The sequence below is a fragment of the Marmota marmota genome, unplaced genomic scaffold, assembly GCF_001458135.2.
Source record: "Marmota marmota marmota unplaced genomic scaffold, marMar, whole genome shotgun sequence".
Classification (NCBI taxonomy): Eukaryota; Metazoa; Chordata; class Mammalia; order Rodentia; family Sciuridae; genus Marmota; species Marmota marmota.
In genome coordinates this window covers 15,675,789-15,693,832 of record NW_026000164.1, presented here as the reverse complement: position 1 = coordinate 15,693,832, position 18,044 = coordinate 15,675,789, and the positions used below count along the sequence as shown (strand labels likewise).

Here is an 18,044-nt window from a genome sequence, read left to right as displayed (position 1 = left end):
CCTTGAAAAAAATTTTAATTATCTTATTTGCAATAACTCCCTGCTATTGATACCTTTCATCCTCACTTTTCCCCCATAGGGATTTTTTTTTTAATGCCACCACCATATTCTGGTAGCTTTTGCTTTCCAGACCTGGAATTTTTCATTGGAAATCACCTTTATTCATGTCTCTTTAGAGTATCCCTACACTAATTGAAGACCATTGTAGTTCACAGTCTCTGTCTTGAGATGTGTCTATTCTAAAGCACCCCTATAAAGGGACAGAGAAGATTGGCCTTGTCCTGATTCTATCATGGTAATTCATGCTAGTTTAAGTTAGTAAAGCTAAAGTCAAATTCACCTACATTATTCATCCAGGTGAATCTAAAAATTATTATGCTGAATAAAAAGTCCAGATACATAATGGAAAAATGCTATATGATTTCATTATATGTAAGCAAGTTAACCTATAGAGAAAAAAAAAAACAGACAAAAGTTTCCTGGAGTAGAGAATGAATGGGAAATTTGATGCACAAGGAACCTTTTAGGGATAATCTATACTAGATCCTGGCTGTGATGATGGTTTCACAGGTGTTTATGAATTGAAACCTCATATTTTTGAGCCACAGCAACTAGCAGGATTGAGTTATTATCTGCTGATTCAGGGGGGAAAAAACTAAGAATGGAGCAGCAATTCAATTTGGACATGTTGCATTTGAAATGTCTATTAGATATTCAGTTGCACTATTGAGTAGGCAGAAGGATATGAGTCTGAAGTTCAGAGAGAGAGACCTAGAATGGGGATACATTTGGGAATTTTCAGCATATAGATACTATTTTAGGATAGATGCTGGATGGAATTCATAAGGGAATAGGTATAGAGATAGAAAAGAGTTAAGGACCAAGTCCCCAGGGAGCCCCTACATTAATGGGTCAGGAGAAGAACAGGAACCAACAAAGACTACTTTGGGGTGTGAGGTAGGATTTGAGGAATTCATAGAATGTGTTGTTCTAGAAGCCAAATGAGAGTCTGAGTCTGAGGCTTCTGACTGGTCAACTGCAATGGATTGACTATTGAATTTACAGCACTGAGGTTCTTGGGGATTTTAATCAGAGAAATTTCAGTACAATGATGGAGGTACCAATTCTAATTAAAGCATATTTTAGAACAGGAAGAGAGGAACTGGATGGAGACTAGTGGTATTTGTATGATTCTGCTAAAAAAGGAAAGTTATTTGTCCACTTTGGAAGGGTTTTTGCTGCTGTTGTTCCCTATTGCCTCCACCACTGTGCCTAATTAGCCTTATCCAGTCTTTCCTGAAATTAGCATCTCATCTTTTCTTGACTATTTTATGGACACATGTCTAATAAAATTCTACAATACTCTTTAACATTAAGTCAATTTCATGGAGAGCTATCTTCTCTTTGTATTGCCTCCCACTTTTCTAATAATATATGCATATAAGACTGTGTATTTTCCTCTAAAATGTTATGTCTTCATTATCACTCTGTTTCTTACAGAAGGATGTTTGTCTTTCCCCATTATTGAACTTATTAAGGAGGAAATGTCATGGATTGCTGTCAGAGATTAACGAAGAACCCAGTTAGACTTTAGTTCTGGAAGAGTTTATATTTAGTGATAAGATATAATACAAAAACAGAATTTCGGCTGCCAGGAGAGCATGGAGGAGGAGTAAATTCATGACAAATCCTGCAGATAGTTTTAGACCTAAGTCGTTTCTCTTTGAACTTGGGAAACACAAATGTGACACCCTTGCAGTAGCCACTTTTCTACTCAACCAGACCCCAGAAGCTGGCAGGAAGTCACGGCACTCCAAGAATCTTGTCTGTTTTTTGGAACGTGCTTCACCTACACAGACTTTCTTGTTATTTTAGCTGTCTATAACCATGTCCCTAGTGCCATCAATGATTCTAAATGTTGATCAATCCTAACAAGAAAACACATTATTGAAGCTAAGTAATGGATTTAAAGAGAGTTACCTATATATACTATTCTGCGTAGGGGGAGGACATTGAAATTTTTTAAAAAAGAAGTCCACAGTATATTTCCATAGTTTTCCATGACCTGTTCTCACCTTAACCCTCTGTCTATATTTTAGAGTATGTCTGTAGATTGTTTCTGTGGTCCCTTTGTTTACTTAGTAGGAATACTGCTTTTTCTTAGGAAAGATTTTTTTTAAATCAACCCATAGGAGTTTTACCTGATCCATATGCACTGAATTTAACAGAAATGTCTTCAAGTTTATAACATATGGAAACCCATCCCGACTGTTTTCTCATGGTAGACTGTTCCCTCTTTTTCATATTCTATCTCAATGGGAGACTGAGACAGGAATAATCAGATACCTGTGGTCACATATCTCTCAGAAAGTTAAAATCTGGACATGTGTGAATACGCAGAGCTGCGCAGATAGGGGAGCTATATTGACCCAATTCCGAATGTAGGAATATAATTTACATTCCAGCTCTTGAAACCTCATCCACATCTCTAGCATATTTTCTCCATTCTTTTGGTCTAATTTCCTTCACTCCAACCATGCTCTTATCAGTGTCTTTAAAATTTTTGTTTGCCTTTAATAAGTAATAATTGAATAATTTAATAAGTAATTATTGAATAAATACAACTCATATATCTATTCATATTTTTCTGGTTGATCCCCAGATCTGCATCACAACTTAAAAAGCAAAGGTAAAGAATGTACGCCTGTCCAAAGTAAGAAGAGTGGCATAAACTGGACAGATGATGAAAAAAGAATCTACAGGGATAAAAGAATAGCTCAAACTCAAGAAATATTGCATTATTTGCTCCCTATCATGGAAACCCAAAAACCCATGGAAAACAGTCAGATAAAACAGTTATTCAATTCAAGAAGCAACTTCCAAATCCAACATCAGTAAGTCCATACAGTATTATCATTTGTAGCTTTTTTTTTTTTTTAGGTGGTGTTAGGAATCAAACCAAGGGCCTTGTGTATGCTGAGCAAGTGCTATACCCCAGAGCCACATCCTGTTCCTAAATATTTAATACATTCATTTATAAGGAAGCAAGGCAGATTAGTTCATTATTCTAAGCAACAATCCTGGATAAATAAATAGTCTTTGGAAAATGATATCAGCTACACCACATTTGACAAAGGGACAAAGAAAACACCAGGTATGTGAAGTTCTAAGTTATCAGGTCTTATTTGAATGGTTATTTGTATGAAATTACTCATTAATTTGCATCTGTGAATAAAGTATGCATAAATTATATGTAATCATATCCTGACTTGAAATTTTTCAGGTGTTTTTAAATAATTCTTATTCATTATAGTTCTTGAAACTCTAACCAGACCAATCAGACAAGAGAAAGAGATTGAAAATGATACAAATAGGAAAAGTCAAATTATCTGTTTGCTGATGACATGATCTGACATCTAGAAGACCCCAAAAAACTCCACCAGAGGACTTACAGAGATGATAAGTAAATTCAGCAAAGTATCACACAAGATAATAGGTAGCAAAATCTGAATTCAAACCCAGGCAGACATTCTGATTCCAGAGTCCTTCTGAACTTCATCATTATGCTTTGTCTTTTCTCTTTAAACATAAGTGAAAATCAGGACCAATATACCAAATACACAAAGAATGCCTATAAGTCATTTAGAAAATAATGGGTATTTTAATGTGAAAAGGGGCAAAGGCTCTGAATGAGGAATTCACAAGAGATAAAACACAGAAAATGAACATTTAGAAATGTTTGATCTCACTAAAATCTAAAGAGTGCAGATTAATACAATGATGAAATACCATTTTTACTTCTCAGTGGACAAATTTATTCATTGATTTCGTGAATATAAACAGAGTTTCTGGAAGGCAATCCAACAATATAAGTGGAAAATCCTTAGTTTCATTTCCTTTTCAATCCTTCACATTCCTTTCTTTCTTTCTTTCTTTCTTTTTTCCTTTATGTGGTGCTGAGGATTAAACCTAGGGCCTCACACATGCTAACCACATGCTCTTCAACTCAGTTCCCATACATCCATTTTGACTAAAAAAATTCACTTTTAGAAATTGTAGCCTGCAGAAAAAGCCTGAATATGGTGTGATGCATGTGTTCAGTGTTGTTAAGAGAAGTCAAAAATAGAGATATGAAATAAATGCCCAAGAATAGAAAATTGCTTAAATAAATTATGGTACATTCATAAAATGAAATATTATATAGCTATTTAGTATCATACAGAATATTTAATTAATTAGCATGGAATGATGTTCCCAATAAGTAAGTGAATGAAATAGGATATATAAATCAGATAAACAGATTTGGTATGATTGCATTTATATGTATGTGCACATTCAAACACATACAAACCTACAAAAAGGCTCTGGGATCACATATTCCCATCAATGATTATCTCCTGATAACTAAAGTGTTTTTAGGGGATGGTAATCCTCTTTCAGTTGTTTTTCCCTAAATGTTTATTAATGGGTATTTTTTATGTAATCAATAAGATTATTAAACTGGGAAATTGAGGGAAGTTTCTAGTGTAATGGGTAGCAATCATCTTGGGGAAGGATGCCTGACAGGAATAGAGTCCAATAGGTCAGCTAATATGAGGTAAGCAAATTGTAGTGTTGGCCCAGGCAAACAAGGAATCCAACATGATAATATCAGCAAAATCACAAATTAGGAAACTAATAACAAAAATACAACACATTTGAGCAAAGAGGCTAAGAAGCTGAGAATCTAGAGGTGGGCAAGGGGTCTGGGTGACAATTAGAACATAACTTGATTTTTAGCTATATCTTTCATAAGAGATTCCTTATGTACTTTGAACCCAGATAGGCACTCAGTGTGTATTAGCCTGAGCCTGAAGGTATAGACATATACGAGGATGTATTAAGACCTCTCCATTTATACGTATCAGAAACCAATTCAAACTAGCTTAATTAAAAAACATAAAGGAAGGGTGAAAGGGAAGAATTCCAAGAATTTACTAGGCTATTCATGGGAAGAAAAGGAGAGGGAATTCATCCAGGTTTCAGAATGTGGGTAGAACTGGGAGAGGAAAACTACCAGGGCTCTTTATCTATCTACAGTCTAGTTTTCCCTCTCTAGAAGAAGGGGGTACACAACGGTCAGCTCACAAATTTATATCCCGTAGCAATTTGACTTATAAGATTAACTCACTATCGTTCATTCCCACTTCTAAATTATAAGGAGAGAGAATCTGATTGGCAACCATGTCAGTGAATAGAGATCACATAATTACATACGTGGTTGTTGGAAGCCCTACCCTTGTGGACCTAGAGAGAGTCCCCTGAGAAGGGGAAATTGTGTCTGGGCTGGACATCCCCAAAAGTATCTACTTTAGGTTTACATGGAAATATAAAAAGCAGGAAAGCTGCAAATAAGACCATACTTAGCAAAGAGACTCTCAGTGTATATTTAAACATATCAAACTGATAATCTTTGCTTTTATAATTTATGGGGTTTGTTCTCTGATCTATATATTCTCTATTTAACTTGCTCATCATTTTTACATAGTATTATCTACAGAAAATGATTACAAGATAAAGAAAGGATAAGTAAAGAATGAAAAGATCACACCTTTACTAAATTATCTTGGACATGAATCTAAGTTTGGACTAGATAGAGACTAGTTAATGTGTTGCTACAGCTTGCAAAATTATCATACTGAAGCATTTGACATCTGGGTGTAATTATAGAACTTGAACATAAATTGTTCTGCTCTTCAGCCAAAATAAATAAGGTCTAGGTGGATTACTAATCAACAGCATGTTAGCAAGATGATTTATATCCCTTAAATTTATGTAGAGTCAAATACTGATCAGAATTCAGATATGGAAGAATAAATTTCATGTTTTGCATTCCATTTGGCAATAATGAAAATTCTTGAGAAAGATTATATAAATCAGAAGGTAGTTGGAGAGATTTCACTCCAGATGAAGTAGACACATTATTCCAGTTCTTCTTACTAAAAACAATTAAAACCCTCAGATAATACATCTAAAACAAATATAAGACAACTCTGAATGGTTGAAAAAAAGGAAGGAGACTTGCTGGGGACTTCAGGAACCAAGTAATAACCCTGTGATCTGGGTTTCCTTTTTGCCTCATGAATTCAAGGTTTGAAGCTGAATAAGACCCCAATCTGGAAACACCAACAGGCACAGACACATGCACAAAACTCCCACAGAAGCCTAAACTGTATAACTAAAGAGCCAAGAAAGTGACAGCTAACTCAATAGAAAACTCTTAAGACAATAAGTTTTTCTACTCCAGACAAACACCACTGATAAACAGTGGTTGCACTGCCATCTATGTAAGTAGAAGCCATGTGAGAGGTGTAGACTCCTACTCTTATGAGGTATAACACCCCACTTAGGGTAGGATTTAAAAAGGACAAGTAGAAGCCAAAAACTTTACTCCACTGGCCTATAAAGAGCCTCTTCTCAGAAGGTATCACTGGAAACCACTAAGGAGCCTAGACTTCCACACCCACTGGACAGAAATGAGGTGCTCTTCTGCTCCCCATTGGGCTAGTATCAGAAGGGGCCTTTGTACCAAGACCCAGCAGCAATGAAGCAACCCCTGTCACTGGCAGCACAGGCAGCACAGAGGTTGGAACTGTTCAACAGAAATTAGGAACCTCTTCCTTCTGACATCAGCAGAGCCCAAGTGGGGACCTGGACTTCTACTTCCATCTAGTGGTAATGAGGTCTTATCACCCCACTTCTCTTGCTGGCACAGAGTCAAAAATCTAGCTAAAACAAAGTTTAAATAAGATCCAGAGTCTTATGATATGAAAATGTCCATGTTTTAATCAGGAATAAACCATCATTTTAAGTACCAGGACGATCCAACACTAATTTTAAGAAGACAATTAATCTTAAGAATACAATTAGCTGATATACCAATGTTTTAGTCAGCTTTTTTGTTGCTGTGACTAAAGGACCCAACCAGAACAATTTTAGAGGAGGAAAAGTTTATTTGGGGACTCACAGTTTTAGAGATCTTAGTTTATAGAAGGCCAGCTCCATTCCTCCAGGTTCGAGGTGAGGTGGAACATGATGAAGAGTGTGGCAGAGGTTTACATGGTGATCATGAAGTAGAGAGTCCACTCGCCAGATACAAATATATACTCAAAGCCACGCCCCAATTCCCACCTTCTCCAACCACACCCTACCACTTCAATTACCACACAGTTAATCCCAAATCACTGATTGGGTTAAGACTCACAATCCAATCATTTCTCCTCTGAACCTTCTTGCACTGTCTCACACAGGAGCTTTTGGGGGATACCTCACATCCAAACCATACCAGTCTGCCCCAAAACCTCACAACCATCTCACAAAGCAAAATATATTTTTTCCATTTCTAAGAATCCCCATAGTCGTCAGTTCCAAGATTTGCTCAAAGTTCAAGTCCAAAGGCTTCGCATTGTGAACTCCTGTAAAATAAAAAGCAATTTACAAGTATCCAATATTTAATGGTACATAGTAAACATTTCTATACACAAAATTAGGGGCATAGAAAGAAAGGATAGGACCAAACCAAGACCGAAATGCAGCTGGGCAAACAAGTCCTGTAGCTTCATGTCCTGCATGTGGGCATATGGCATCTTGATGTTTTCTCCAAAGGGCATGTGTAGCTCCACCCTTTGTTGCAGCCCAAGTGGCCTTTTGTTGGCTTGTTTCTGCTCAATTCCTGTAGCTGTCCTACTATGATGTCCAATGTTACTGGCATTTCTTAATCTCAGTAGTCTCCACTGCAGCTTCAGCTTTCTCCACACATCTCCACACTTTGACGTCTCAGGGGATGCCCACAGGGACTCCAGCCCTGTTGTACTTTTCCTGGACTTCCAGGCCTTCTTTTGAAATCTTGGTGGAAGCCTTCATGACCTCCTAACTCCAGCATCCTGCATTCCTGCAGAACCAGCATCACATGATTGACGTCAAGTTCTGCCGCCATCTTGAGCAGTAGCAAAGCCTCCAGAGACCCTTACTATGGCAGCCTCTGAGTGCCTGGATGGCTGAGCACATTGAAAAAACTTCCTAGGCCCTTTTTGGAAGAAGGGTACCTTACTCATCTCTTCTCAAGAGAATTTTCACCTTTACTCCCTTGAGCTTGAGATATGGGTGTGGTCTTGCCAGCTCCTGAGATGCCAGTAAGCCATCTTTCTTATTGTCTCTAGGAAAAATTTTTAGCATTTCTGTAATGTTAGTATTGTCTTTAACAACTGCAACTTCCTTAGTTCTAGTTTTATTCTGGCCTTTCAAATTCACTTTTTCCAAATCTTTCTGCTGTGCTTGCTGCTCCTGATTATCACCATAAATTCGTATAAAAGCCACCAGCAATATCCATGCCACCACCTGAATGCTATGCTACCTAGACATTTCTTCTGCCAGATTAAGAAGTCCATTGGTTCTAAAATCAGCCTCACAGAAAGTCTTTGGACACGGGCAAAATGAAGACAACTTCTCAGCCAGAACATAGCACTAATGGTCTCTACTGCAAGTTCCAATAGAGTCATCCTCTGAACCCTCTTGAGCCCTGTCTTCATTGTCCCTGGTTCTGTTGGCATTCTGGTCTTTTGAGCTCCCACCAGAACTGGCCATTAAGTTTTGCATATAACAATCTAAAGCATTTCCAGCTTGCACTTTTAAACATCTCAAAATTCCTCCCACTAATTCCAAAAAGCTCAAAAATCTTCTGAACCACATGGTCAGGTTAGGCACAGCAATGACCCCACTTCTCAGTATCAATTTCTGTTTTAGTCATCTTTTTCACTGCTGTGAATAAATGACCCAACCAGTGCAACTGTAGAGGAGGAAGAATTTATTTGAGGGCTCATAGTTTCAGAGATCTCAATCCACAGATAGTGGCTCCATTCTTCAGGGCTCCAGGTGAGATAGGAACATAATGGCGATAGAGTGTGGCAGAGGCTTACATGGTGATCAGAAAGCAGAAAGTTCACTCACCAGATATAAATATATATCCAAAGCCATGCCCCAATCCCCACCTCCTCCAGCCACACCCTACCACTTTAGTGGTAAATCACTTATTGGGTTAAGACTCTCACAACACAATCATTTCTCCTCTGAACCTTCTTGCACTGTCTCACCAGGAGCTTTGGGGGGGGGATATGTTAGATTTTTCTAAGATTTTTTTAAAGTCATGATAAAAATGGTTTAACATACACAGTTGAAACAAATGGGAAAAAAATTAAGAATATTAGCAGAATAGAGATGGAGAGAAAAGGATAAAGAGAATATTAAAAAGAACCAAATTTCAAAATTTTAACTGAAAAGTACAATAACTGAAATAAAAAGTTAGTAGATGAGCACAATAGCATAAGTGAGGTGGTGGAGTAAAGGAAAGAGTCAGTGAACAAAGAAAGAGAAAAATAGAAATTATCTAATATCAGAGATAAAATAGAGTAAAAATAAAATGATCAGAGCCTAGGAGGCTATAAAATAAAATTTTTTATTCATATTATCCGAGTTTCAGAAGGAGAGGTGAAATAAGATAGGGACGCCAGTGAACTCAAAGAAATAATGCCTGAAAAGTTTGTAAATTTGGCAAGAGACATAAACCTGCAATCAAAAGCTGAGCAATAATTCAAAGGACCAAGGCATTAGACCAGAGACACTGTGCCTACTAGAAGAAAATGTAGGCCCAAATCTCCATTATGTCAGATTAGGAACTGACTTCCTCAACAAGACTCCAAAAGCACAACAAATAAAATCAAGAATCATTAAATGGGATGATATCAAACAAAAAAGCTTCTTCGCAGCAAAGGAAACAATCAAGAACTTGAAGAGAGAGCCTACAGAGTGGGAGAAAATCTTTGCCACATGCACCTCAGATAGAGCATTAATCTCCAGGATATATAAAGAACTCAAAAACAAACTTAACACCATAAAAAAAACCAAGTAACCCAGTCAATAATGGGCAAAGGAACTGGACAGACACTTCACAGAAGAAGAGATACAAATGGTGAACAAATATATGAAAAAAAAATGTTCATCTCTGTCAATTAGAAAAATGCAAATTAAAGCTATATTGAGATTTCATCTTACTCTAGTCAGAATAGCAATTATCAAGAATACAAGTAACAATAAATGTTGGTGAGGATGTGGGGGAAAAAGTACATTTATACATTGCTGGTGGGACTAAAATTGGTGCAACTACTAGGAAAAGCAGTATTGAGATTCTTCAGAAAACTTGGAATGGAATCACTGTTTGGCCTAGTTATTCCACTCCTTGATCTATATCCAAAGGGCTTAAGAATCAGCATACTACAGTGATGCAACCATATCAATGTTTATGGCAGCTCAATTCACAATAGCTAAGCTATGGAACCAAACTAGGTGCCCTTCAACAGATGAATGGTTAAATAAAATGTGATGTGTGTAGATACACAATGGAATATTACTCAGCCTTTTAAGGCTGCTTCTTTAGAAGAATGAAATTATGGCATTTGCTGGTAAATGAATGGAACTGGAGACTATCATTCTCAATGAAATAAGCCAATCCCCCCCCGCAAAAAACAAAGGCTGAATGTTCTCCCTGATATGTGGAAGCTAACACACACTAAGATGGGGTAGGTGAAAGGAAAGTGGTGCAGGACTAATCACACACACACCTGGGATAAGAAGTGGGTTTATTATCAGGAGCCTGACAAGGCTGCTTGGCACAGAGAGGGACAGAAGCAGCAAGTGAGGGAGAACAGCAGCAACTCCCCCTCAAATGATACCTTTTGTAGGCTAGAATCATGGCTGGGCACTAGGGGCAGGTTTAGTCTTGACTGACACAGTAAGTATCTCCTGATCTTTGTGGAAGGCAAGCTTGTTTCTTGGGAACAGAGATAGGCAGTTTTCCTCTCAGAGGGGGAACAGGGAAACCTGCATGTCCCTTTATCTTCTCAAGGAGAGAACAGGGAAACCAGTATGTCCCCATCTCAGGAGCCGGTAAGTTGTCTTCTATCTCTCAATGAGAGAACAGGGCAAGACCAGCACATCTCCAGGACGGTAAGTTTATCTCGGGCTACTTTCTATTTCTTGGGAATAAAAACAGTATTCATAAAGTGGAGGTGAAGGAAAGGAATATGGCTGCAATTATGCTAACATCAGGGAAGATTAGAAGTTCATTGGATTAAATAAAGGGGAATGGAGGGAAGAGTGGGGCCGGGAATGGGAAAGACAGCAGAATGTTTTGGACATAACTTTACCATGTTAACATATGAATACATGACCAATGTAACTCCCCATCATGTACAAACACAAGAATGGGATCCTAATTAGAATACGTTATACTCAATGTGTGTATAATATATCAAAATACACTTTACTGTCATGTATATCTAAAAGAACACATTTTTAAAAGTGAAAAAAAATGTTTTTCTGCATCTGTTGATGTGATCGTGTGCTTTTGTCTTTTACTTGATTAACCTGATGAATTACATTCGAAATAAACATAGTCATGATGTTTCCAAAAAATCATCAACTGAAACTGCCAAAGACACATTAAGTGCCCAGCGAAAAAAGCAATCTTTAGCATTTGACCTACAATTTCATACTCAGTGAGACTATTTCCCAAGAATGATAATAAAATAAAAACATTTTCAGGTAAAATGAGTTTTCATGAAAACATATTAAGACAAAATCTAAAGCATGTAATTCATAGTAAGAAAATCAACCCATAAGTAAGTTCTGATAAATAAAAGAGAATTGTGAATAAATAAAATAGTAAACATGTGAATTAATTTAAATAATTATCAATACAAATAATTGATAATAACAAACATGAAAAAAAAAGCTAAGCAAGCAACTAACAGGACACACCCAAAGAAATTCATACCAATTTACCAAAATTTAACTTCTGAAAACTAAATAAAAAGACAAAATCTTGAAAGGCATCAGAGAAGAATAACACCTTTCCTACAGGGAAAAATAACTTGAATGACAGTGGAGGCCAGAAGAAGTGCACAATAGTTGAAAGGAAATATTGAACTAAAATTCTATACCCAGTGAAAATAAAGGTGGACCCATGAGATGTTCACATGAAGTAAAACTTAAGAGAGTCTTTGACCAATATTAATTAATATTCTAAAAGAATGGCTAAAGGTTTTCTCTAAACAAAAAGAAAACAACAAAAGAAAGACTACCAGGAAAAAAATATGGTAAGCAAAAATACAGGTCAGAATAATGGGTTTTCTAAATTATGTTTGTTGAAGTAAAAGTTATAACACTAATATTGTTCTACATGTATGTAAATGAAATATTAAGGCAATTATAAATGTGAGAAGGTAAAGACACACAAAGGAAGGTAGTTTCCATGTCCAAACTAGTAACACAACACCACCTTTAGATTTTGATGTTGTGCATATGTAATATAATGTGTAGAGCAGTCTCTCAAAAAGCTATTTGAAGTGATACACTCAAAAGCACTACAAATAAATCAAAGTGGAATTCTCAGTTCACATCATCCATAGTAAGGCAGAAAAAAGATAGAAACAAAAAACAGTGAACACACAGAAACAATGTCAATGCTTGAAATAAAACCAGCAAAGATAGATGGGCAGAATAGATCTAAAAACATTACTCAATGATACATAGTTCACTTGAAACTCATTTCAAGTATGACAATGTAGACAAAATTTTAAAAAGATGGAAAAAGACATATCATGCAAACATTAATAAATGAAAGGAGTGACTATATTCAATAAAGCAGATCTCAAAAGAAAATTATCAGAGACAGGCACATTATATAATGAGTAACAATTCACTAAGAACACACAGCAATCTTAAATGTGTTTGCTTAAAACTACAAAACTGATTACAAAATATGTAAAGCAAAAACTGGAAGGAGACATAGGCAAATCCACTATTTATTCAACAAGTAAATGGCAAATAAGGATATTAAGGAATTCAACAAAAAAAATACTTAATTGGTAATTAGCATTCCACCCAACAACAGCATAATACACATTCTTTTCAAGTGTACATACAGATTATACCAAGATAGACCAAAACTGGTCATAAAACAAATTTCAAAAAATTGAAGATAATTTAAACAATACAAAGTATAATCTGTGACCACAATGGAATCAAACTAGAAATCAATATCAAACAGAACACAGACAAGACACCCAAATATTTGAAAAATGAACAACACACTTCTGAATAATTCATGATATGAAGACAGCCTCAAAAGGAATAAAAGTATATATTGAAATGCATGAAAATGAAACCTCAATATATCAAAACTTGTGGGATATAACTAAAGCAGTACTGAAATGGAAATTTATAGAAATAAATGCATATGCAAAATAGAAGAAAAATTTCAAATCAATAATCTAAGCTCCCCACCTCAAGAACTTTTTTTTTTAAAAAAAGATCAAATAAAAAGAAAGGTAATAATAAAAATAAGAGCAAAAATCAAAAACAGAAAAATGACAGAATATCAGTGAAATAACTAGTTCTTTAAAAGATAGGTAAAATTAACAACCTTCTATCAAGACTGTCAAATAAGGAAAAAACAAATTACTAAGTAAGAATGAAACAAGGGATATCACTAAAGATCAAAAGATAGTTGAAAACAATACAGATACAAATTTAACAATTTACAGAAAATAGATCAACTCCTTAATACACTCTTTCCCTCCCTTCCTCTCTCCCCCACCTCACAACTCACTCAATATGGAATAGAATATTTGAATGCCTTTTAACTATTACAGAAATTGAATTCATAATTTTAAACTCCTAAAAATAAGAATCTCCTGGCCCATATGGTTTCACAAGAAAATTTCATCAAGTACTTAAAGAAGAATTAATACCAATTTTACAAAAATTTTTTCCAGAAAATAGAGAAGTAAGTCTCTGTTCATTTCATGAAGCTACCCAATGGCCTGATACCAAAACCAAAGACAGTAAAAATAAAGAAAGATATTGAATGAGGTCACTCATAGATGTATATTAGAAAATATTTAACAAAAAAATCAGTAAATAGAATACAGTGTTAAATTTAAAAAAGAATTATACACACCTTGGTAGTGTGATCCACTTCAGGAATTCAAGGATGGTTCAATATTTTTAAAAATCAAGTACACATCTGTAATGCCAATTACTCAGGAAGCTGAGATAAAGTGATTGCAAGTTCAAGGCCAGCCTGGGAAACTAAGCAAGATCATGTCTCAAAATAAAATTAAAAGGGCTGGGGATATAGCTCAGTAGTGAAATGCTTGCCTAGCAGACGAAAGGGCCTCAGTACCAACCACACACACACACACACACACACACACACACACAATCAAGGTAATCTTCCATATTAGCAGGCTGACGATCAAAACCCACATGATCATGTTAATTGGCACAGAAAAAAATTGACAAAATGACAAAAAAAAGATAAAAATTCTCAGGAAAAAAATAGGAATAGAGAACTTGTCATAGTCCATTTTCACCATTCTTATCCAACAATGTACTAGATGTTCTATCCATTGTAAAAGAAACAAAGCATACAGATCAAAATAAAAGGAAGAACATGGTCCCTTTTTAATTATGTTATTCTCTAAAAACAAGTCTCAAGAAGTCTATTGCAAAACAAAACTCCTGGAACTAATAAAAAGCAAGTTCTTCTAGACTTCAGAATATAAGATAAACATACAAAACATGTATTTCTATATGTAAGAAATGAACTTGTGTACATCAAAATTACAAATATTATACAATTTTCAATATCTCATAAAAATGAAATACATAGTTGAAAATTTACTAAATAAGTGTAAGACTTGTATGTTGAAAACTACACAACATGAATAGGAGAAATCAAAGATCTAAGAGAATGGGGAAAAAAAAAACAGCATGTTCCTGGATTGAATGTCTCAATGAGTAAAGATGTCAGCTCTTCCCACATTGATATCCATGTTTTACACAATTCTTTTCAAAATCCCAACATGACTTTTTCACAAAGGCATTAAAATAGCAAAAACGATTTTGACAAAGGGTAAGTGGGAGGAATCAGTCTGATTTCAAGATCTTTTATATAGCTACAGTAATACAATGTACTATTGGAGGATGAATAGATATATACATCAATAGAACAGGGTAGAGAACCTAGAAATAAGCCTATAACCGATTTTATAAAAATGCCAAAGTCAGAAGGCTGAGACAGAAGGATCACAAGTTCAAAGCCAGCCTCAGCAAAAGCAAGGCCCTGAAGCAACTCAGCAAGACCCTCTTTCTAAATAAAATATAAAAAGGGATGGGAATGTGACTCAGTGATTAAGTGCCCCTGGGTTCAATCCCTGGTACCAAAAAAAAAGAAAGAAAGAAAAAACAATTCAACAGAGGCAGAAGGTCTTTTCAAAAAACAATATTGAGATAATTGGACTTCAATAGGTCAAAAAGTGAAACTTAAGTTCATAGTGTATACAAAGATTAATTCAAAATAGATTATGACCTTAAGTGTACAACATAGGACTACAAAACTTTTAGGAAAAAAATAGAAAATCTTCAGGAACTAAGGTTGAGCAGAGTTCTTAGACTTGACACCAAAAACATGATTCATAAAATGAAATATCAGTAAATTGGGCTTTATCAAAATAAAATGTTCTGTAAAAGACCATGTTGAAAGTATAAAAAGACAGGCTATAAAGATATGGCAAACCATGTGATCAAAATACTTCTCTCTGGATTAAAGAATTTTCAAAATTTCAAAATTAAAGCATTTTCTAAGTATTAAAATAAACTTTTCATTTAGAAAAAGGAAAAAGACATGAATAGACATTTCACCATACAAAATATACAGGTGACACGTAACCACATGAAAAGATGTTCAACTAGCCATTAAAAATGCAAATTAAATACATAATGAGCTAGCACTGCACATCTTTGAAATAAACAAAAACAACAGGGCAGGGAATGCTCAGTGTCACAGCGCTTGCCTAACATGTATGAGGCCGAGGCCCTGTATGGGTTCACTCCCCAGCACCCCTGCTCCTGCCCCCCCAAAAAGCACCATACCAAATGCAGAGAAATTGGATTACTCATATATTGCTGGTGGGAACATAAAATGGGCAACCACTCTGGAAAACAGTTTGGCAGTTTCTTTAAAAATTAAATATATAACTACCATTTTACCCAGCAATTACTCTCCTGGAAATTAACCCCAGTGAAACAAAGACTTAAATTCACACAAAAACCTGTACACAAATGTTTATGCAGCTTTATTTGTAACAGCCATAAATTGGAAATAATCCACATGTTCTTCAATGATGAATCATTAAGCTGTAGTACATCTGTGCCATGGACAACTACTCAGTAGTAACAAGGAATAAACTAATGATGTGCAGGGTAACCTGGATGGATAACCAAAGAGAACTACACAAACTAAAGCTAATTCCAGAAGGTTGCATACATTGTGATTCCATTTATATAACATTCTTGAAATAAGACTAGATAATTGGGATGATAGATTAACGGCTGCCAGGAGTTAAGGAGGGGATGGGCAAGGAGGGAAGTCAGCACTAAACACAGCAATGTGAGGCCACAGTTTTGTATCTTGACCACAACAATGTCAATATCCAGGCTATGGTATTGTACTATGGTTTTGCAAAATGTTACGTTTAGAGGAAACTGGGTGAAGAGTACGTGGAATCTTTATTATTTCTCCCAAATGCATATTAGTATACAATTACTCAAAATTAAAAAGTTTAGGAGCTGAGATTATAGCTCAGTGGTAGAGTGCTTACCTACCATGTATAAGGCCCTGGGTTCAATCCCCGGCACTACCAAAACAAATTAGAAAGTTTAAGTAAAATGTAGTTAAAAGTTTGTGGTTAGAAAACCTGAGAGAAATGACATGGCTACCATGAATAATTTACAAGATCTCCCTCTCTCGAAAAAAAATTTCCCTCTTGCAATATGAGGATCTCTACCTTGATTTTGTAGTCTATAAAGTGGGTACATGTCCAGCAAAAATTCACATATTTAATTTCTTTTCTAGACCAAAGCCAGCTACTTGCATAAATATAAAGAAATACAACTCATCTTGGACACCACCCAGAAACCCTCCTTTTGTAACTCAAAGGAATCTTAGGACAGATGCCTCAGAATGGTTCCAGTCTGTGCCCCAAAGGTCACTTGAAAGTTTGACACCTCTCAAAGGCACCAAGAAGAGGAAAAAACATGTTCTCTGGGCCACAAAGACTGAAGACATGAACCTTCTAAGCAGCAAATGGGAGACTGCTCCCTCAAGCTTTGAAGTGGTTGCAAACATAAAAGATAAGAGTCTTCAAGATGAAGAGTCCAAACTGCAGAGCTCTAAGCAGATAGTTCCTCATCTCCCCAAAACCAAGAAGGAGCAACCACATCAGAATGACAGACAACTCACCTTCCACCTGAGGTTCCAAAGGGACAATTAATCTCGCTGTTTTCTTGCTCTGAAAACTGGATGAAAGATGACATTGCTGACATAGTAAAAAGAAAACAAGACAAGCCTTCCTTCACTATACCTCCCTCTTTACAGGCATATGCAGATGCTAAACTACAAATTCAAGATATCCCATATTATTTAATGGAAACATCTACCAGATATTTAAAAAAATCTAGAGAAAATATAGAAAATTTAAAAACACTAAAGATATTTATATTTAATTTTTGTCAGCATGAAAAAACAAAATTCTGAACTTTTGATTTCTTCCAGAATTACTTATGCATACAGCACCAAATAACTAAGAATTCAAGGGAGAAATGACATGTGCTATCACTAATTTTAACCTCCCTATTAGGCACTTTAATGAACCAGTCAACATCATTTCCTGAATTTATTTTTTTTTTATTTTTTATTTTTTTAATTTTTTATTGTTGGTTGTTCAAAACATTACAAATTTCTTNTCTATTTCTACAAGAAATGCCTTTGGGATTTTGATTGGCATTGCATTAAACCTATAGAAAACTTTTGGTAATATCGCCATTTTGATGATGTTAGTTCTGCCTATCCATGAACAGGGTATATTTTTCCATCTTCTAAGATCTTC

At 35.6% G+C, this 18,044-nt stretch overlaps 1 protein-coding gene across 1 annotated transcript in view; it reads left to right on the top strand.

Annotated features, from left to right (window-relative positions):
* Agbl3 (AGBL carboxypeptidase 3) overlaps window positions 1-17,583 on the top strand; it is a 67,358-nt gene extending 49,775 nt beyond the window's left edge. Inside the window, 2 exon segments of the mRNA XM_048786646.1 lie at window positions 2,663-2,894; window positions 17,012-17,583. Of these exon segments, the coding sequence (XP_048642603.1) occupies window positions 2,663-2,894; window positions 17,012-17,429 (650 nt within the window). The 3' untranslated portion in view covers window positions 17,430-17,583.
* The last annotated feature ends 461 nt before the right edge of the window (window positions 17,584-18,044 follow it).